At 35.7% G+C, this 22,532-nt stretch overlaps 2 protein-coding genes and 1 long non-coding RNA gene across 4 annotated transcripts; 2 read left to right on the top strand and 1 right to left on the bottom strand.

Moving 5' to 3' along the window:
- The first annotated feature begins 346 nt into the window (after window positions 1–346).
- On the top strand, window positions 347–3,196 carry LOC113319401. Of its 2 annotated transcripts, none has more exons than XR_003345434.1 (3): window positions 347–1,697; window positions 2,398–2,451; window positions 3,032–3,196. It is a non-coding gene; the product is annotated as an uncharacterized LOC113319401 (long non-coding RNA). The 2 variants fall into 2 exon arrangements; XR_003345435.1 differs by having other exon boundaries at window positions 2,371–2,451.
- A 3,947-nt stretch (window positions 3,197–7,143) lies between these two features.
- On the bottom strand, window positions 7,144–8,754 carry LOC113315515 (probable peroxidase 61). Its single transcript, XM_026563784.1, has 4 exons — window positions 8,407–8,754; window positions 8,043–8,222; window positions 7,776–7,935; window positions 7,144–7,676 (listed from the first exon to the last, which is right to left on the bottom strand). The coding sequence occupies exons 1-4, from the start codon at window positions 8,653–8,655 to the stop codon at window positions 7,255–7,257; spliced, it is 1,011 nt and encodes a 336-aa protein (XP_026419569.1). The 5' UTR covers window positions 8,656–8,754; the 3' UTR covers window positions 7,144–7,254.
- Window positions 8,755–12,421: 3,667 nt separating this feature from the next.
- Window positions 12,422–13,810, top strand: LOC113315718. The gene is made up of 2 exons (XM_026563975.1): window positions 12,422–12,980; window positions 13,167–13,810. The coding sequence occupies exons 1-2, from the start codon at window positions 12,422–12,424 to the stop codon at window positions 13,808–13,810; spliced, it is 1,203 nt and encodes a 400-aa protein (XP_026419760.1).
- Window positions 13,811–22,532: the final 8,722 nt, after the last annotated feature.

Below are 22,532 nucleotides of genomic sequence, written 5' to 3'. Positions count from 1 at the left end.
TGGTCTAGCGATGATCAGGTGACGAATTAGCCGGTAATAACTCGACTAGTTTAACACGAATGTTAATTAATTAATAGAAATTAATATAACAACTATTTAGATACGAAACTAGTACCGTTGGATAGATCTCGAAAAGTTACGCGGAATGGACTACTCGAACGTGTCAATCAGATATCGGATGAAGAAGATATTATCAGTTTGTATGAAGGACAAATAAGCCTTTTTGCTTTAAACCACCTGGCTGCCCTTATCATTTGGACGGGTGTCTTTAGCACTTTCGGTCGTCCTTATCCCCTGGCGAATCGAGAGGATAAACTCTCATTCTATTTTCTTCTTCTCTTTCATTTTTTCTTTCTTCTTATCTTTCCTTCTTCTCTGTTACTTCTGCTTCTGCAAGTTTAAGAGTTTTAAATCGTGATGATGTATTAAAGAAGAAGGAGTTGGTGTTCTGTTTATTATGAAGAAGAAGATTGAGATGATGTGATAAATCGAAGATATGGTTCTGAAGTTAGGGTTTTCTGAATGATGAAGTTGGTTGAGTTTTCGTGGAATTGATTTGTGTATTGAGTTCCTGATGGAAGAAGATTGAATGGGTTGAAGTTTAATTATAGTTTTGAAGTTGATTCAGTGATGAATCGAAAAACTAGGGTTTCATGTATTTTTCCCCAAATTGAATTAAGGTTTCTCAAGATAAACTGGAATTACAATTAATAAGGTATAAGAAGAATTAAGGAATGGGTTTAGTCAATTGAGGAACATGGTGAAGTTAATTAGATGTTGGAACTGTTTTTTGGGGAGAATTGAGGAAATAAGGGTTTCACGGGAAAGCACAGGGAAGAATATATTAGAAGATGGGATTGATGTTCTCTGAGATGGATTTGATATGGATTACGGAATTAAGTTAAAGTAAAACAGTGGAGCAAAGCTTTGTTGAGGTAATTGTGCTTCTTTGTAATGTTAATAAATTTATGAAAGTTCTTTAGTTAAATTTATGAATATAAATGAATTAAGGTTTGAGAATGGGTATGGAGGTTGTGTGATAAAGCTGTAGTTGTAGCTTAGTATAATATGAGTAACAAGAATAGAAAGGGTGGTGTTGCAGCTGTCTTTAAAGGATTGGGGATTTAGATATTGTTAGGTTATTTGTAAATGGTGTTTCATTGTAAGGAAATAGAATTTGGTTGGTGTTGAGATGAATCTGAAATCTCAGGGCCAGTAAGTATTGAGAATGGTGTTCTGGTGGTGCATTGAGATTTGATGTATAGGTGTTGTAATTGGGAATGCTATGGTGGGATTGGTATATCGATGTTGTTTTGAGTGGATTGAATGATTTAATGATGCAGGAGTGGATAAGTGGAATCACAGTTGGTGTTGTGGTGGATTCATAATGGTGATGAATGAGCTGTTGGATGAGTGTCGCAGTTGAGTTGTTCAGGTTTTGTGATTAGTGGTTATAGAGTGAGAGATGTAATTTACTAGTAGCAAGAGCATTGAAGATACTGGAGTTGGGTATTGTGTTGTTATTAGAATATCTGAATTTGTATTTCAGATGATGATGAGGTGTGTTGGTTGGTTGTTAGAGCTGAATTGTTGGTGGCTGGTGCTGATAGTGTCAAGCTAAGACTGAAATGGTGTTGGTATGAGCAGTGTAGGATTATAGTTGTTAGTTCAATAAAAGCTAAAAGCTGCTATTGCAGGTAGGCTGTATTATCTTTGTAATTCATTTTGAAGTTTATTTGAATGATTCAATTAATGCATTATTAGATTGAAGTTGAACTTGAGTTAGGTTGTAGAGTTAGAGTTGCAGTTGTGTAAGAAGAACCCTTGGCCTGTCTGACTGAGCTTATTCAGTCTAACTCAGTTTTGTTTAGCTGACTCAGTTAATCTGACTGAGTCGAGTTGACCCTATTACCTGAGTTGAATCGGTTTGACTCAGTGGACCTTGACCGACTTGACCTTGACTAGTTGGCCTTGGACTTGACTTTGAATAGACGTTGATTGTTAGTTGACTACCTCTGACCAAACGTTGACCGTTAGTGACAGTTAGTTGACTCAGATAGACCATGCCTTAGGTTAATGGGCTTATTTAGTGAACTTGGGTTTAGGACTAGACTCCTATCATTGATAAATTGGACCCTTATGGTCTGAATTATCCTTTGGCTTCTTTTACAAAGTTGCGGATATTCATAAGACTTATTTAATGGACTACATAACCAACCTAATTGAATTAGTAACTCTTAGATATGCTAAAGATATATAATAAAAGTTATAGAACCATAAGTGGACTTAAAATCATTAGATAGACTTGTATGATTTTTGTATGAGCCATTTTGGCTAAACTCTTAGAGTTCTTGTGTGATTAACAATTAGTCTTTATTAACAACGATCGATTCAAAGGATGAACCAGTAGATCGTGGATCTCGAGGTAGGCATGGCTTGTCATCAAAAGAGGTGAGAATTTAAATTTATCTCTTTTGTGATTATTGTTGTTTTCTTTTACAAGAGTTTATGTTTATCAAATTCATGCATTATCTGGTTGTGCTTTCAATGCATTGTTTAATTTAAATTCCGAAAGTTCTCTTGATTTCTTTTAATTTTTCCATTGCTTGGAAAGGAATTGTAATGCTTGTTTGTCTTCATGAATTGCTTGGGAAATAAGAATTTCCATTTGAATGCTTGGAAACTGAGAATTTTCATCTGTGGTATATAGGATACTTCTCCTTCATTTATATCTACTTATTATCGAGCTTTTATGCGTAATAGGTGTGTAAGGAATTGGTCGACACTAATATAAACTAATAGGGTGTGTAAGGAATTGGTCGACACTCAATATATACATTGTTTGAAGAAGGAGTTAGTTCCATATACATGATTGTTTACCTCTGTGAAATTGGTTGTGTAACTTGTGTTTTAGTGTTTTGGGAAAACATGAATTGTTTTCAAATCGTTCCAATGATTACTTGAAAGTTAAATGTTATTTCTACTGGGCACCCCTTTTAGGGATGATGTGCTCACCCATTCCCACTTTCAGTTTCAGAGACAGATCAGAGTTGCGCAGCGAAAGCTTTGAACGTTGAGTTCGATCGTTGGTTAACTTCTGCTATGTTTATTACGTTGTATATTCTTTTGTAAACCAGATGACTATTATATATGTATCATTTGAGAGGAGTTCTTGTATATATGTATATTTCAGAGCGGGGATAGTTTTTGGGTTAAGTTTTGTAGTAAATTTCTTAATTGAATGCTTAAGTATATGTTTTAGATTCTTAGTGCCGCTGTATTTAGTTAATATATTGGATTAGTCAGCTGCTAGCTTTGGGGGCGCTACAAAATCCCTTTTTGATTTTCCATCCTGGTCTTTTACAACGTTAAACGTTCATTATTTTTGAATTCTTCGGTTTTCCTTTATATTGTGTTTGAAATCATCTCTTCATCATCATGAATAATCAATATCTCATCATTAGATATTATCTCTTCATTACTAGGTAATATATATTCTTCACTTGATGATATTTCATTTTCATTAGGATACGAAAGATTAGTATAAGGTTACGCGTTTTCTTCTTCATCACTATCTTAAGTGTACGGTTGGGTGCATTCAATAGAAGTATCTATGCTAAAAAAAAGAAAGCTAAAAATTATAAATGGAAGGGGTAAAAGAGTAATGAGTTAGTGAATAAAGAAGAATAAAAGGAAAATCTTTTTGGAATGAAATTCAAATTAGTTAGATTAAATATTCGTATTAAAATTTTGGTCAAAGTATTTGGAAGGAATTTTTGTTTTCACCTATTTCGATTGTCTAATTTTTATCTATGAAGTCTTTTCTCCATTTTTTTTTTATCTTTTTTAACATAAAACCAAATCACGAATAAAAAAAAAAACAACCACATTCTCCTGTAGTCGTAGATTGAAAACCTACGTTATTATCAACTTTTAAGATGAACATGTTAATTGACTTTTTCTTGTAGACCAAGGCAGCAAATTCGATCTGAAGATTGTTTTTTTTTTATGTTTCTCTTCAATTTATCATGTATTAGTGGTCTAAAAAACTATGAGCGCGTAAAAATATTTGGTTGAGGAAGCAAATTGGATTTGGTAGGAGGATTTGGTTTATCTTGAGACGCGTATGGACTTCTTTAGAATTGTAATGAGATTACTAATTCACCCTACAAACCGAGAGACTTAGATATCTTAGGAAGTATTATTAAAGGTAATGTGAAAATCATTAATCTCTTTCTTTTTTTCTTAAACCGTGTAAAAACTCTAAACCTTTATTTAATGGAGTATTATTAATTTATGAGACCCATAAGTACTTGAAACTTTTTCAAACGCATACTCAAGTACCCTTCAGAACTACTAAATGATACTACTAAGTTTAAAAAGAGTATATAATGTCAGAAACTTTTTAGGATTGGTTGACATATATTTTTCATGTTATCGGAATTAATAATGTTCATTACTCGGGCTATTTTCACTCTATATGTTTGACTTTGTGGCGTATTTTGAAAGCAAGATACCTTTTTTGTTCGAAATGTTAAAGCTCAAGTTTCTTTAATTGTTAATTTTGTGCAGGGCAGTTATACAGGTTGATTTTTGATTATTGTTGCAGAAGTAGAATTTTCCCAGTAAGATACAACAAGGTAACCTGGACAAGTTCAGAAAATCCTTTCATCAAATTATTAAAAATTGATGCATTTTACAAAATTTATTTGCATAAATCTAGTTTGGGTAATTTTACAAAATTTTGCAGGTTATTGCCATAGAAATCGATGCTACTAAATTAAATCTCTGGATAATGCATAAGCAAAATTAAAAGCAACACTCGATGCAATTTGGTGGGTAAAGATAAGGAATTTGTCTTCTTTGGACTCAAATAACGTGATAATTGCTCTAAATGGAAACTTCAATATAAACAACAAGAAACTTAGTTAATAATAAACAATTTTAATTCTTTATTAGATTTTGTGAGTTGGTTGTGCAATTATGCACAAAACACTAAAATCATGTGGCAGATAGTCTGGCTAAACATGTTATTAGTCTTATTAGTGACGAGCAGTGGAATGAGCCGACACGACGCTGGATTCAACAACATATCCAACTGGATCTTATTATGTCAAATTCTTAATTCTTTACTATTTTTTAAGTACAAATGAAAATTTTTAAAATAACAAAAATCTCGGCGATTTCTAACGAGGACATCAGCCAGATTTCAACATTTTCGCCAAACTGATCATATCTTCTCCAGTGGAATATCTAAGCTAGTCTTCTCTTCCATCTTCAATATCTTTAGATCTATTTTTTTTTTCTAACATGATAAAAATATTACTATAAGTACCTCAATTTTATATATATTACCCCTATCCTCATATCCTTTGCTCCTCATACACTATATGACTGAATTGGCTAAGGCTATCGAGAGAGTTAAACAACATTTGTGAGAACATACTCTTGTTAGATTTGTTTTTATTTTGAAATGGGTGCATTTTATCATGTAGTGCAAAACCACCACATATTTCTCCATTATTTCTACGATGGGTACGAATTATCATACAGTGCAAAACCACTACATATTTCTCTATTAATCTGTTGTGATCTTAAAAGGTATAAGTTTTATTGAGCCTGTATTTTCACTCATGTGGGGGAATATTGGAATTCTGAATCAAAATACTATTGTGCTAGTGAAAATTGGGTGATGCTTGATCTGTAAGACATTTAGCGCACAAGTATTTCGAGAGTTGCCATATGTTATGGTGAGTCTCCTATGAATGAAAAGACATTTAGTAGAGTCAGCATTAACTCTATGTAAACCATCTCTTAGTTTAGTTTTTGAACAAAAACATGTCATCATAAACATTTGCTACTCGAGTAGATAGAGTTGTAGTGCACACTACTTTAAAAAAGGCATGCTCATTTTATCTTGGAAGATGGCATCCACACGTAAAACCATAAACACCATATGCAACAAAATTGAATTGTCTTTTAGAAAGAGGATTACTTTGCCTAGATAGACCAAATACGATAAATATTTTAACGTTTTATTTTATTAATCTTGTGTTATCATATCAATATAATTTTTGAGGACGGCTATAGTTTTCAATTGTTGAAAAATTTAATTGACTTGGATTTTTCTGTTGCGAAATCAAATACCTTCCAAATATACCTCAATATGCTATGTTTCTGTTTTTTCCACAAACATGTTATACAAAATGTTCCTGAAATTACAATAGCAGTATAGCACCAAGAACATTACTAAGGAGAGGCGAATATAAATAGACAAAATCGACGCAGAGATTATGATGAAAGGGTATTTAAAGGATAATTAAGCATATAAGAGCCTTGATGCAAATATGGTGTTAAAAACCCTCGCTGAATCTTTTGAAGATACCACTATTACCGTTAGCAGAGATGCAAATATGTTTAGTTTGGTCTCTAACAAAATAAGTTTGGCATCTTGATGTGGATATGTCCATTGGAAAATCTGAAATGGTTATAATTTGGACTAGTATGATTATTAGTCAAGAACCAGTGGATATTCTTGATGATTTTAATTTGATTTCTAGCAATTTTGTAATGATTCTGATCTTGAATCGGTTGTTAATGAAGATTTGAAGCTTAATTTGGCTTGTTTTTGAAAAGGAAAAAAAAAACATGTAGGAGTGTAGGTCATTGGATCGAACTCCATGAAGGGGTATAATCTTCCAGTAAATCGGAACCTTGTTACACCTACAGGTATGCATAGTAAACTTTGCAGCTAATTTAGTTCAGATTTAGCGTCTTTTTAATCCATTTTTAAAGGAAAAACTATGGATCACTTATGAGAGAATGCTATTCACCTTCCTATTCCCCACCTCATGACAATTTATACCCTACATCTGGGTTCAGATTTAGGTTCAAGTTCAGGTGAGGTTAACCATTCCCTAAATATGGGTTTAAATCGTAAAAAGGTGGAAAATAGGTTGGTGAATAGCATTGCCGCTTATTTATATTACCTAAATAATAAATTGTATGATTTTATTTATTCAAATATCAATATTGACATTTTCTTTTTCTTTGAGCTAAAATTCTCGGTATCCTAATAATCATGGAGTTGTTTTTTCTTCTTTTCTTTACCTTATAATAATTACATCAAATAACGAAAACTTATTGCTTAAATCAATAGTAAGTATTATTACCTCTACTGTTACAGAGAGAACAATAACACGCTAGTACAATATAAGCTACATGGTATTCCCACTAATATTATGCAAAATGAAATTAATTGTTAACGAAGCGGCAATGTTTACGTATTTGTCCTTGATCTCCAGTCAAGACTCCAATACTTCCCATTCTGTTCATGGACAATGCCCATGATTTTCTCCAGTCTTCAAAGCCAATTGCGAATTCCTCTGAAATCAGTTTGGTATCGGGGCCAAAGAGTAGTTGTTGATCAACCCCTAGAATGGCTTTTTTATTTAACACCCTTGTGTAGTAATTGTTGTCGAACTTGTATTTGGGGTTTTCTGGGTTCAAAGGAATGACTTTATCGGCTTGGCCTCTCTTCCTCCTGGCCGGACATATCTTCCTCATATCTCTTACCAATGATATGTCCATGTTCGGATCTGGTTTTCTTGTATTATTGAAGTTGTATAAGCGGTCAGCGATAACACTGCATCGTGTTGAACCCATCGTGTGCGCACCTATAGGACGAAAGTTAAAGAACAAAAATTAATCACACGATGCAGAGAAATATAGCTAGGTAACTGAAAAGCGTTGAGGATTGAGACGAGAAAAATTACCTAGGAGGGTGGTCATATCTAAGACATCTAACCCTTTGGACCTGAAGTACGCGAGAGAAGCTTCCCATGAAATGGAAGGGGATGGAAGGTCCACTGCTGCTTTATTTGAAACCAGCCCATCTCTTCTTCCTGTTTTCAAAGGATACGACGGTGCTCCCGCCTGCAAACATATTATTTCAGAGTTACAATCCAAAATGCTTATGAGCTAGGTTCTGGCAGGATTGATCCTCTCCAGAAAAGTTCAAGAATGGAGCCTTAATAACGTACCAGACTAACTGCATCTCTAGTGGCAAGCTGAAGGATATCAGCACAAGACACTTTTCCAGGGCACCTGTCTTCTAGAACAGTCTTGATCCTGTCTATAAGTGCGAATCCTCCTAACGCTACATTTTGTCTTGCTTTTTTTTCAGAGTTTGGACCATCTAGGAGAACTGAACCATCGCAACCCTGTACATATATGTGCACAACAAAAAATCCAGAATTAGTAAGTATTTTTACAACAGTGACACACCGTCCTAAAATGGTCGAATCGATCTTGTATAACTTCTGCTTAGACTCGTACTACATTAAGCTATTACAAGGTAAAAATATATTCGAACTGTATATTAGTGAAGCTCAATCATAAACGTACCGATACAAAGCAATCAGAGTAACTCAAGCGAAGGAGTTTAGCAGCGATAGAACGATCAGCGATCCAATGGTCCCTGACTAGGTGCTTGACATATTCCTCAACGTCTGGACACTGACCATTTACCTTATAAAATTTACGCTTGAGACCTGTTGGTTGAACTGTAACTGCCCCATCAACAATAGATATTGTTGCAATAACTAATGAAACTATAACAAACAGAATATAGTAAAAATCTCTTCTCATCACCATGTCTTCTTCTTTCTCAAATCTAATAATCTTAGAGAGAGAAAGACAATGTGTGAGACAGAGAAAAAAAAAAGAGCCTTTTTTCTTTTTAGTTTTTGATTGAAGAAGGAGAGATTGAGACTGTTTAGATAATCTGATAAATCTCCAATTTATAGTGAAAGATAACACCCATTTTTTGCTTAGGTTATTAAACAAATGACAGGTTGGTATTTTTTGAAAAGTGTAAATGAAAATGTTTGAATACAGTTTTTTCAATTCTTTCCATATCCTACGGCATGTGTAAGCTGACTTTGATGCAATTTGGTTGGCTTTCTCACATGAGCCAATGCGCCTCTCCTTCAACATTCTTCGAGACCGACCTTGCCGCGTGTTTAAGTTTTCCTCGATCCTGCACTCTATATCTAGGGTGGTGGTGCTAAAGAACGTGGCTTGGCGAGAGGAGCGGAAGGGTAGTCCTTTGTTAAACTTGCGATCTTCTTTTCCTCATAAACAACACAGATTACTACTGTATGTTTATGTTGGACACAGCATAATCCGTATACCGTATTAGATATGTAATCCCATGGTTTTAGAAACGTCCCATAGTAATTCGAGGTTTCAGAAGAGTGGGATATTTTACAACTTTGTTTCAATATTTTTTTGCCGTTTATTGCTATTATGGTGGAATAATACGTCCTTGAGAGATGCAGGTCCAATAAACTACAAGATAGGCAGCAGTCGGATTTTGTGCATGGCAGTGTTTTTACTCCGCGGCCGGGACAGGTCTTGTTTGAAAATAATTAAGGTGTCACTAGACTTGTGTCATGAATTTATTAAGCTCGAACCAGCTATTAAGAAACTTAAATTACTCTCGACATTGGTTTGTAAGTTGAGCAATGTTGTCTTAACATAGAGCGAGATCCTAGTTAAGTTTACCATGTCGTTTAATTAATTTCATCAGTATCATTATGGAGCAGTGTTACGTGTTAATGTAGCTAAGGAATAAGGATCAACTAGCCTCTAGCCAACTAGCTACGGCTAGATTTTTGTGGAATCTTTGTGTATACTCGAGAATCCAGAGAGTTGGATTCTTCATTCAGCAAAACTAACAGTACGTCGCCGTGCGTCAAAACTCAAACCTACGCGAAAGGTTTGACCGATGAATTATCTCCTGAATGCTTAATTAATATCAAACATGATTTAAAGAGTGTGTCTGTGTTTTTGCTGCTGATTTGTCATAATCTAGTTATTGAATCTGACTTGTTGGAGTCTGACTCAAAAGTCAAAAATCCTTCGGTAAGTCAACTACAGATTTTTTTTTTTTTTTTTTTTTTTTTTTTTTGAAACAAAAGGTTAGTCAACTTCAGATTTGGATGTTCCATTTGGGACATCTATAGTCTGAAACAAAACCAACCTATATAGTTAAAATATTATTGCGTCCGGCCTCGATCACAATTCACATCTTTGTACTTATAACTATTTAAATCCACCACCATCTCAAATTACATAGCAAAATGGAACAGCGTAACGTAAGTGTGGAGTCGTCTTTGTTCCTAATAAACTCATGAGACCTTTGCTAAGACAAGTACCAACTTGCACAAGCTACCAGTTAACTATAATTAAAAGTTCTGGAGATCCCAAAAATACGTCTTTAATCGCAACGCTTAATTACTTGAAACGTTTCAAATATAAAATGCTTTGACAAAAGATGATTTGTTTGTTAGTCTAATGTCTGTTGTTATTGCTGTTTGATGAAGAATAAACAGATAGAGAAAAAGATTATACGTACATTCTGAAATTTGACTCAAATATGTACTTGCTGGGTGTGACTATGGAGGAGAAGAATTTTTTGCACGTATAATCCAACCCGTGAATCCAACAGTGTGACTTAAACTCGAAGAGAATTAAGTTTACTTGGCTAGAAGATGGTCAATTGTCAAATTCTAGTAAATTTTACACAAAATTGGTCAAAAAGACCAAAACACAAAATTTCTGGGTCATATAGATTCTTAGCTTTTGATACTGTTTATATAGCCAAAAATCAGAAATATTCTGTTTATATAGCCAATTTGGATATTTGACCTAGGAAAATTTTTAAAAAAAAATGTCTCTTACCTAAAATACCCCCTAACCTTTTAAACCCTTCTTTTCAAAGAGAATTTATTTCTCTTCCCTTCCCGCAGAGCTCTGCAGAACCTCCTCTTCCCTTCCCGCAGAGCTCTGCAGAAATCGGCAATTCGGAGCTCGTTTTTTTCTTCAGATCTCGTTTATCAATCATGATGATTAGCGATTGTTTAATACGTTTGTAGAATCCAAGTTTCATCTAATCGAAGTTTCTGAGTTGGTTTTGAAGCAATTGAAGTTTCTATAATAGCGTCGAATCGGTAAGTTTCAATTTGTCCAATTGAAGTTTCTCTGTCGATTTTGAAGCAATTTTTAGTTGTTGATGATTAATTTTTGTTAATTTTTGATTTTAGTTGTTGATTTTGAATATCCAGGGTTTAGTTGATTATGTGACTGGTAAATTTTTCAATTTGTCCATTATTTCGGTTTGTCTCGAATCATGTTTTCTAGGGTTTAGTAATCTGATTTTCAATGCAATATACACAGATGTGAAGTTTGTGTGTTCAATTGTGATGTGAACTGAATTAGTATGTACTGCTGCTAATTTGTTTACATATTATCAATTGAATACATCCAGATTCAGAAGATTTGTTTTTATATATTCCTTTTGAAGATGGATCGTCATTTTCTCTGTGTGGTTATCCGGGGTACCGATGCGTGTCCATACCAAGTTACTAAGAAGTCAACAGTTGATGAGTTGAAGGCGCATGTCTGTTCTTATTGGAATAGCATTTTACCGGACTCAATTCAGTTTGTATTTGACTATGAGGGGAGAAGCAATGTTGTTGACAGTGATGTGAAGCTCTGTTCTTTCTTGTCATTGTGTATTGTTAACCAGTTGTATTTCTTGGAGCTTCGTTTATTTGAACGTGTTCCTCTTCGTGCTCCTGATTTTGTTCGTGAACCTACTACGAGCGAGTTTCGTTTAGCACCAGACCCTAGTAGAGATCAGTTGGTTAATCCTTGTCATCTTCCGAGCAGCAGTAGAATGAGCGAGTTTAGTTTAGCACCAGACCCTAGTAGAGATCAGTTGGTTAATCCTTGTCATCTTCCGGGCAGCAGTATAATGAACGAGTTTAGTTTAGCACCAGACCCTAGTAGAGATCAGTTGGTCAATCCTTGTCATCTTCCGAGCAGCAGTAGAATGAGCGAGTTTTGTTTAGCACCAGACCCTAGAAGATCTCAGTTGGTTAATCCTTGTCATCTTCCGAGCAACAGTAGAATGAGAGAGTTTCGTTTAGCACCATACCCTATCAGAGCTCAGTTGGTTAATCCTTGTCATCTTCCGAGCAGCAGTAGAATGAGCGAGTTTCGTTTAGCACCAGACCCTAGCAGAGCTCAGTTGGTTAATCCTTGTCATCTTCCGAGCAACAGTAAAGTTACTCCTACACCTACAATGACGGAGTTGCTTTTAGCTCAGTCACCTATTCCTTCCTCTCAAGAGCTTGTTTCTTCTCAACATATCCCCATGTCTCAAGAACGTACATACAATGGAAAGTTGGCAATTAAAAGATCTTGCACGGCGGCTGAATGGGAGTTTATTATAAAAGGTGTTGGCCAAGATTTTTATGGAGGACGAGATGAAGCTCGTCTTGTTGTTGAGAAATATAACCATATTTTTGGTCGCAGGGTGAGAGTCGTCAAGAGCAATCCAGAATGATATACGATGGAATGTTATTACAAGGAGAAATTGGAATGCGACTGGATGTTCCATGCAGCTCCCAAGACTTCCAATGTGAAGGGTCACTTATTTCTCAAGGCCTATAACGGGGAACATAAATGTTGTGCTGGTTATAGTGATGGAACAAAGGCTGATTCGGTTAAGCGCGAACTTATCAAGAGTTTGATATTTGAGAACATTGAACAGAATCCCAACAAGAAAGCCAGGGATATTGTTAGAGAACTCAAAAGTGATTATGGGTTGGAAGTGAGCTACGATAAGGCGCATGCCGGGAAAGAATTATGTTTCAAGGAATTGTATGGCGAGGACATTAAATCATACACTGACTTGAGATGGTGGTGTGAAGCCGTGAAGAAACACGATCCAGGTAGTAGGGCTGATTTAGTTGTTGAAGGTGGCGGGTTTAAGAGTTTGTTCTTAGCCTTCGATGCTTGCATCTCTGGTTTCGAATATTGTCGCCCGGTACTGTTCTTGGATGCAACTTTCCTAACTGGAAAATTTAGGGGTTGTCTTATGGCGGCTACCGGGAAGAATGCGAATAATGGTACGTCTTCTTTTATTTTTGATGTCATAAATTTTTTTTTTATGTCAGATTATCACTGGATGAAACCGGTTTCATCCTTAACTGGTGAAGTCAGACTAGAGAATGAAACTAGTTTCATTCTGTACAATAGCAGTTTCAGTCAGTTTGATATGATTTTTTCTTTTTGTGTTTTTTTTGTTTCTGTAGGAATATTTCCTCTGGCATATGGTATCGTATCAGCTGAAACTGTTGAGAATTGGCATTGGTTCTTAAAGAAACTAGAATCTATCTTGGGTCCTCGTGTACTAACTTTTATTTCGGATCGCCATGAGGGTTTGATCCAAGGGATTCGTGATGTTTTCCCAACTTTCTATCATGCTTGGTGTTACCAGCATTTGAAGAATAATGTCCGCAGTAAGACCAACAAGAAAAAGGGAGAGCATTGTGCTGCGATGGGTTTGTTCAAAGAATGTTTCTATTCATCGACTCATGAAGGCTTTGATCAGGGTATGCAAAAGTTGAAGGATATAGGATGTGATGGTCTTCACAAATTCTTGAGTGAGATTCCAGTGGAGTGTTGGTCCAATGCACATTGTCTGGGCTGTCGTTACGGCGACATGTGTTCAAACATTGCAGAGTCCTTCAACTCTTGGATCAAGGAAGTAAAAGGTATGCCTATTGCAACACTTGTTAACTGGATCAGACTTAAAATTATGGAACAGATGAGTACAAGGAAGAGGAAGGGGGCGACGTATAAAGGATTCATTTGTCCCAGGCTAGAGAAAAAAGTGTTGCCTTCCATTCGTGCTGGTGTCCAGTGGAGAATAACCAAGTCTGGTGACATGGAGTGAGAAGTTTTTGATGGAAAGAACATGCATGTTGTTAATATTGCGAGGTTTCAGTGCAGCTGTAGGATTTGGTTTACTGAGCAGTTCCCTTGTGATCACGCTATTGCGTGTATGCATTCAAATAACATCAATGTTTACGAGTACATTAATCTGTATTTCAGCATTGTTAGCTTCCGTACTTCGTATGATCGTCCTATCAAGCCCATTCCTGATTACGACAAGCCTATTGATGTTGCTACTGGAGATCTCGTGAACCCACCAATTGTCGTAGGAAAAAAACATGGTAGGTCGAAGAAGAAGCGGATTCCTAACACAGGTAGTGCAAGTTTCAAGAGACCAATTACGTGCGGTAACTTCCATACTCAGGCACATCATAACAAGACGACGTGTCCTCATCCTCCTGCGAAAAAGCAACGTTAAGTACCTGCTTAAGAACATCTCCAGCCTTCATTTCTTCTGTGCAGCTTTTTACCATCATATCTTTTATTAGCTTTTTACCATGATATCTTTATTAGTTTATTCTTCTCTGCAGCCTCTTGTTTCACATTTAAGATTCATTTACCTTGAATTATATTTTCGCAACTAGTATTTACCTTGGATTGTTTCTTTTGTTCATAAAAATATATCTTATGGAATTATTTTTTCAAGTATTTCTCTTCATTTTTATAGTATATATCTTTGAGTCTTATGTTGATTGTTTAATTGTACATTCCCTTCAATTTTTCACTGTAAAATTTGAATGTTTGCGAAGATTCAAATTTAATTGTACAGGATGTAACCAGTTTCATCCTGCCTATTCTGGAAAAAATGAAACATTTGGCCAGGATGAAACTGGATTTCATCCATCACATATGGACAGAAATAACTATTTTTTGTCAACCTGCACACTCTGAAAACAGTTTTTATACAGGCTTTGATGTAACCAGTTTCATCCAAGCCTGGTTACAATCTGACAAAAAAATTGAAGTTTTATACAGGCTAGGATGTAACCAGTTTCATCCAAGCCTGGTTACATTTTCAACCTGCAAATTTAATCATTTCTGGCTAACATATTCAAACACAACCATCATGAAATTGAAGTATAGGCATTTTTCAGTAAAAGAGTTCATATTTTAATTAAGACGAATCCACGGATCACAACTGTATGCGAAGACATAGTTCAACAAAAAAAAAGTACTACGAAATGAACTACATTAATAAAAAATTTCTAAACAACCTAGACACATCAAACTTTCCAGCAGCTATTCTCATCAGTTAGGATTTCATATGCCAGATTGATTCGTCTTGTGCCCATCTCCTCTCCAATAGTATCTTTGCCTTCAAAGGAGTAACCGTCTATCATTGCCCATTCCATGTAGTAGATAACATACATCATCGAATCATCACTGCAAGACAAATGAATATGTAATGTCAGTTTAACGATCTGGAAAAAAAATGTAATGTTGGTTCAAACTTCGTTTCAGTTTGTATGTTATAATCTCAGTTCAAAGAGTTAACGACCTACCTTTCGCACTGTTGTGGACAATCTGATTGAACGACGACATCAACGTCATCCATACTAGTACTTTGAATTTGAACTTGAAAGAGATGATTTATTCTTTCCGCCATCATTTGAGCTTCTTTTAAATAGTTTGAAGAACCTAGGCGAGAATTGTAGTGTGTCCAAGTTCTTCCATGGATGTCAAGGTGAAGCAATGTGAAATGTTCTTTCTCATTCAGCATTGGGATGAACAAGTATTGCGTTTCGACATCAATCTTTTGCAGTTCAGCATTTATCATTTTTGCATCGTCCAACTCATCTCCCTCAATGACATCAGCCTGAATACAAATTTGAATCAAAACCAGTTAATCCATATTTTTTTATATGGATGAAACTCAATTACATCCTGTCATTAATGCTAGATGAAAACCAGTTTCTGCAGGTATCATATGAAACCCAGTTACATCATATATATAATAGCTAGATGAAACTCAGTTTTATCCTACACTAGTGAGAGAATTATATTTCAAGCAACAGATGCAAGCCAGGTACATCCTACACTAACTTAAAAGTTATATGAAAACAAATTGCAGACCTAAGTTCATTCATTTTAAAATGTAGTATTCAAAATGTTTACCCATGCAAGCGCGCTGAGAAAGATTGACTTGGAGTATCCTTTGGTATCACCGCCATATTGAAACAATTGTCTCCAATTTTCGATTTTAAACTCCAAAATAGTGTTCACCAATGGCTGATTGAAAACAAGTTGCTGGATGTGTTCTCCACTGATACATACACCTCCATTGGACTTCCAAACGCAGTCGCTGCATTTAAAAAAGTTCATATAATTTAGTATAAACTTAGCAGTACTTTTACAGAAATAAGAAAAGTAGAATGAAAAAAAACAGCAAAAGAATGCGGATACGTACCTTACTTTTCCAGTTACAAAGTACTCCTTTATTAACTTCTCTTCAGCTTGTCTTATTCCGCTCATCAAGTAATTTTTCCACAGCTTGTTGTTCCTTGTTAACTTCCTCAACTTATCGTCCTTCTGCTTCTTCTCTGCACGCTCATCATCATCTGATACAAACTTGTTATTTCTAGCCCTTTTATATACGTTCTTCACTCTATTCTCAAGCGATCCAATAACTGCCAGAGGTTCTGCTGCGATAATTTCTTCTTGGTTGATTTCTGATGCAGGAACTGGTGCTAGAGGTTCTGCTCGAGGAACTGGTGTTATAGGTTCTGCTTCGGGAATATTTTCAGCTTCCTCCACAGGTTTGTTCATCTCTTGAGTGATGTCGTCTTTAGGAACATCCTCCTCCACAGGTTTATTCATCTCTTGAGTGATGTTAAGGTTGAAATAGTCTTTAGGTGTGGTGTAAAGAACAATCTCTTGAGAGGAATCTTGCTGAGTTCCCGGTTGAGGCTTGAGTTGCGCTTTCAAGGCTTCCACTTCACTTTGCAAGTATGAGATTTTCTTATCCTTTGCTTCAGACTCAGCCTCCTTTGCTTCCAACTCTGTATTCCTTGCTTCCAACTCGTCATTCAAGTGACGGATAATCTTGTCCTTCTCAGCTAGTTCATTCTTCAACTTGGAAACATCATCTTCATCTGTGTTTTCTTCTTCAACACCAAACAAGCATAGTTGTTTCTCCTCTTGACTCCAGCTACCAACAAAGTCAACAACCTGCAAACACATAAAATTTATCATAACACATGATTTAATTGGGTTTCATCCACTAATAACATAGGATGAAACTTGGTAGATAATGGGTTTTATCATTTTATAACATAAGATGTAACTGGTTTCATCCAGTTATAATAGGGGATAGAATTTTAAAAATGAATCTAAACAACATCAACACAAGATGTAACTGGATTCATCTAGTTATAATAACAACAAGATTTTTACCTCACTGCTTGAAAGAGTTTCAAGCTTCCCCTCAATTTCGCAAGATACTTTATACAAGTCTCATCTTGCAAACCTTGGCCATGAATCACTGTTGTCTTTCCTGTTAATGCCTTTCATTTGCTCAAAAATCCATAACTGCAAAAATAAAAATATATTCAAAAGAAAATATATAAGATGTTACTCACTGCATGATACATTTAACGTAAGGAAAAAATATATTCAAAAGATAGAAGACGATACTCACCAGCAAATAGAAGCTGCAACCATTGATAGAATATGGTGTCATTTATACAGCTTTAACACTTTGCATTAAATGCTCGTGAATGAGATCGAGCCAAGATACTTTGTTAATGGTGTCGATTGACTGTAGGCAGTTCAAATACTTGTAGTGGACATACATACCTCCAGTGTTTATGAAGAATACCGTACAAAACATGAACAACAACAAAAGTTTCGCCAAGTCTTCTTCTGTTCCTTCTTCATTCATAGCAGTATGTATTCCTTCGACAATGTATTTCTTATCCAACTTGTCCCAATCTTTTTATCCTCTTCATCCCTTCTCTTTCGCTCATGAAAGTACTTTTTGTAAAATTCAGAAGTTTTCAAACTTGGGTCTTCTTTTGGTCCATAAAGTTTCTTATCTTGTTCACTCATACGTATTCTCTGCATTTTGAAAATAACATCAAGATGATTTGCATCGGTCTTGAAAACTTGATCACCAATCTTGAATGCCAACTCTTTCGGGTCAAAATTTCTTATGATGAACTCTAACGCCCTTGGAGCTTTGCTACATTCAGCCTTGCCCACCTTACCTTGTTTGATCGCCTCAATAAAGTTCCAGAATTTATTCTTCCTTAACACAGCCTCTTGTGCTTCAGTAAATACCAGTTTTTCCATCACTTCAACTGTCGGTTTCAGGTTTGATCGGAACGTTTTCTTCCCTTCCTTTTTCTCTAACTTGTCTTCATACATTTCGGCATCCACAAGTTCCATATCCCATGTGCTAGACTCTCCGCCCACTTTCACATCATGCTTATTCTTGGATGTAATTTCAGCAGCAGCACTCTTCTTACTTTTCTTGCTACCGCTTCCTGCAACAATTTGGATGAAACCAAGTTTCAGCAGGTTTCAGAATAACTGATTTATGGCATGAAACTAAAATAGGACATAACTTTAATACAGATCTTCAAAAGTTAACATTAAAAAGTAGCAAAATCCTGGATGTATCTGATTTCATCCAGTCTTAGTCTGCTGAAACAACATACACTGCAAACTAAACCTGGATGAAATCAGTTTCATAATAGTGTAAACCTGCTGAAACAGTTGATATAACCAAATTCAAGCCAAGATGAAAACCAAATTACATCCAATCTCACTTCAAGCAATTTAACAATTAAAAACAATTAAATAACAAGATGCAAACCCATTTAATCATTAATTTAATACCACCAACAGGTCATTTACATTCTAACTTAAAATTTGATGAAAACCATTTTCAAACACCTGCTGAGCATCACTTCGTAGCCAAATGTAAACCCAATTTCGTTCAATCCATAACATAGATTTTCATACATCCCATTTACAACATACTAATAGTCTTATATTAACCGCAGATGTATCTTTAAACCTGAACGAAACTGGTTTCATCCAGTGTTAATCTGCTTGAAACAATATACATTGCAGATTAACAAAAGATGAAACCAGTTAAATCCTGGTTTAAACCCTGCTGAAACAAATCAGATACCCAGATCCAATTTCACTTCAACCAATTTCACAGTGAAACAAATCAGTTACATCCTGTTTTAAACTGGTTTAATACTTAATGAAACCAGATGCAAACCAGTTTCATCTAATTGAAATTTAAAATAAAACAAGCAATTCAACACATAAATCAACTAAAATGAAAATTAAAACAACCAATTCAAAAATTTAATCATGTAATTCTGAAATTAAGAACAAAAAAGAGTTAGGGTTTGAAAACTTACGAGTTCTAGGAGACATTCTGTGGAAACTTATTGAAACACTAACTCTCCAAATACACTGAAACAGATCGATTGAAACCCTATAATCTCCCAATACACTGAAATTATTGAAACCCTAATTCACTGAAACCATTGTTGTAGTGTTGATTGTGTATTAGAGACGGAGGATGAAAACAGTTTCTAGTATTGTTGATGGTGGTGTTGACGGTGGATGAAACTGATTCCCCTCAATTTGTTATGAGACAGTGGATGAAAACGATGAAACTGAAGAGAAGATGAAAACGATTTCTGGTAACTGGGTATGAAGATGAAGATGATGAAAACGATTTCTGGTGTGGGGATGAAGATGAAGGACGGTGGGGGTGAAAACGTGGGGATGAAGGACGTTGTGGTTTTAGTGAAGAGAGAGGGAGATCGTGGGTGGTTTTGATGAAAACGTGGGGTTAGAACGGTTACAAAAGGGTAGTAATGTCTCTCCGCACTAAAAAGATTCCATTGGCTATTTGACCCAGGCCAAATTCTAACTGTCCATTTGGCCCAGAAAAAGAACCTTTTTGGCTATATGACCCATTTTCTGTATATTTTACTAGTAAAGATGGCCAAACTATAACCGACCCTAAAACAAACCTAACTTGCGAAATTCACAATTTTACCAGTCAAAGAGGAGTTCATGCACATCGACTTCTCCTTTTTCTTCAGAGAAAGGGATAATTATATTTAAAAAAATTAGCCATCATTGAAAAGATGAAGGCTACAAATTAGTTGTTCCCAATCATAGCATCCCAATTACAAACTAAGGTACTTAACCTTCAAAAAGATTGGTGGCTAAAGACCAGTGAAATAAAGTACACTTAACTGATACTATCAACTGACTAATAGGCCTTCTCGAGTATCTGTACAGTTGACAATTACGTTCCTTCCAAATGTTCCGCCAAATAGCGAAAGGAAGTAGTCCCCAAATCTTCTTCACTATACGGCTGCTCTTCTTATTAGACCACTCACAAATACCCGTCTTAATGTTTTCCGCAAAAACCCATCTCACCCTGAAGCTATCCAAGAAATAATGCCACACTTACCTAGTTTCTGAACAATGCAAAAACAGATGGTTGTTTGTCTCTTCTTCCGTTGCACACAACAGGCATTGGCTTGTGTTTACTTTTCCTGCTCTGAATAAGTAGTCTAGAGTTGGAGCCCCTTTGTGACAAAAAGTCCATACCAAAAAAGATACCTTGAGTGGTATTTTTGGATTCCAAACTTGTTTACAGGAAACATAAGAAACCCATTTAAATCCAGAGATGTATAACAACTAGAAACAGAGAAATTGGAACCGAAACTCCACAGTTTAGCATCATCCACCGTAGAGTCCAGAAGTGAATTAGAGAAATTTCCTAATTGCGTAAGTAAATCAGCAACATTCCCAATCTCATTCTCATTTAATCTTCTTCTAAAGTTAAAGTTCCAAGCTCCCTCATTAGAAATCATGTCCCTAGCAATAGCTTTCTTGGTTTTAGAGATTCTATATCTCCAATCCATTTGTCTGTCCAAAAATGAATATTTGTCCCATTGTGCAGGATTAATCTAGTATTTTGAATGACATAATTTTTTGATTTAAGGATGCCTGCTCAAAGACTATGTCCTACAGTTTTTGAGTACGAATTAGGAAAAAGAGAATTATGAGTACCTCCAAATTTCTCACAAATAATGCGCCTCCAAAGTGCAGTTTTTTCAGACCCATATCTCCATATCCATTTACAGTGAAGAGCCTTATTAACTAACTTTAGTTTTTTGATTCCAATGCCTCCTCTTGACTTGGGAAGAGCTGATCTTGACCAAGACACCCAACTCATTTTCTTCTTCGCATCATACGAACCCCACAGAAAATCCCGCATGATCTTTTCAATCTCCTTTATCATGGAAACCAACATCTTAAACATTGAGAGGTAATAAATTGGCAAACTGGCAATGACACTGTTGATGAGTGTCGGCCTTTGGCCCTTTGATAAATACTTCCTCTTCCACGTGCTCATCATTTGTCGACACTTCTGAATTATTAAGTCCCAAATAACCCTGTTTTTGAACTTGCTCCCGAGCAGAATACCCAAATAGTTTATTGGAAATGTAGTCAACTGACACCCAAATGCATCCACACACAACTCTCCATTATGAGTTACTCCAATCCCTGCAATAGCGCTTTTCCGAAAATTTACCTTCAAACCAGCCACCATCTCAAATCAAATAAGAATACTCTTTAAATTTCTTATTTGTTCAACAGAGTCATCTAGGAAAATAATTAAGTCATCTGCAAATTGCAGGTGATTTATAGTAGTACCATGAGGAGCAACCGAAAAACCAGAAATTAGTCCATCACCCGCAGATTTTTTAATCATTAAGGACATAATTTCAATTACCATTATGAAGAGAAACAGAGATATTGTCTCCCTGCCCGACTCCTTTTTGACCTTCGTAGCCTCACCATCGATAAGAACCGAGAATCTAGCGAAGGACAAATACCACCTGATCCAACTTATCTATAAAGTACCAAAACCAAACTTAGTTAGGCACATATCTACACAAATTCCAATTAATATTATCGAACGCTTTCTCGAAACTGCCTTACATACAATCCCAGACTTATCTCCTTTTATCCTGGAGTCTATTAATTCTACTGCTATCAAAATGCCATCATTTATCTGCCTATTGTGGACATAAGCACCTTGGAAATCAGCAATAATACAAGGGAGCACTTTCTTCATTCTTTCAGTCAGTAACATAGAAATTATCTTATAAACGCTCCCAATAAGACTAATTGGACTAAAGTTCTGTAATGAAACGGCTCCATTGATTTTTGGAATGAGCTTCAAATTAGTGCAGTTGAGTCTCCAATCCAAAGCTGCACTGGTTTAGAACTTTTTGATAACATGAAATATTAAAAAATTCCATGGTGAAACCGTCCGAACCTGGCGCTTTGTTATTGCCAAAATGCATAATTACTGACTTTACCTCTTCTTCGGAGAATGACTTCTCAAGAGCAATATTATCAGCAAGCGGAATAGTAGGGAATTCGAGGCCATCAAATCCTGGCCTAATAACATACTCTTCTGAAAACAAAGAAGTGTAAGAATTTTCAGCTTAAGCTGCAATCATACCTTTGTCATACCTAATAGAGCCATCGATTGAGAGACAATTTATGTTATTGCAGTTGTATTTGAAGGAAGCTAGCTGATAAATATACCGTGAGTTTGTTTCTCCGTCTTTAACCCATCTTTCTTTTGCTCTTTGGCCCCATTTCCTGACAAGGTCAAGAGATAAAGATTTATGCTTAATCCTTGCCAATTCTCTCTCAATCAC

This window comes from Papaver somniferum, chromosome 10 (assembly GCF_003573695.1).
Source record: "Papaver somniferum cultivar HN1 chromosome 10, ASM357369v1, whole genome shotgun sequence".
Classification (NCBI taxonomy): Eukaryota; Viridiplantae; Streptophyta; class Magnoliopsida; order Ranunculales; family Papaveraceae; genus Papaver; species Papaver somniferum.
The sequence above is the reverse complement of the archived record's forward strand: the minus strand, read 5'-3'. Positions and strand labels throughout refer to the sequence as shown.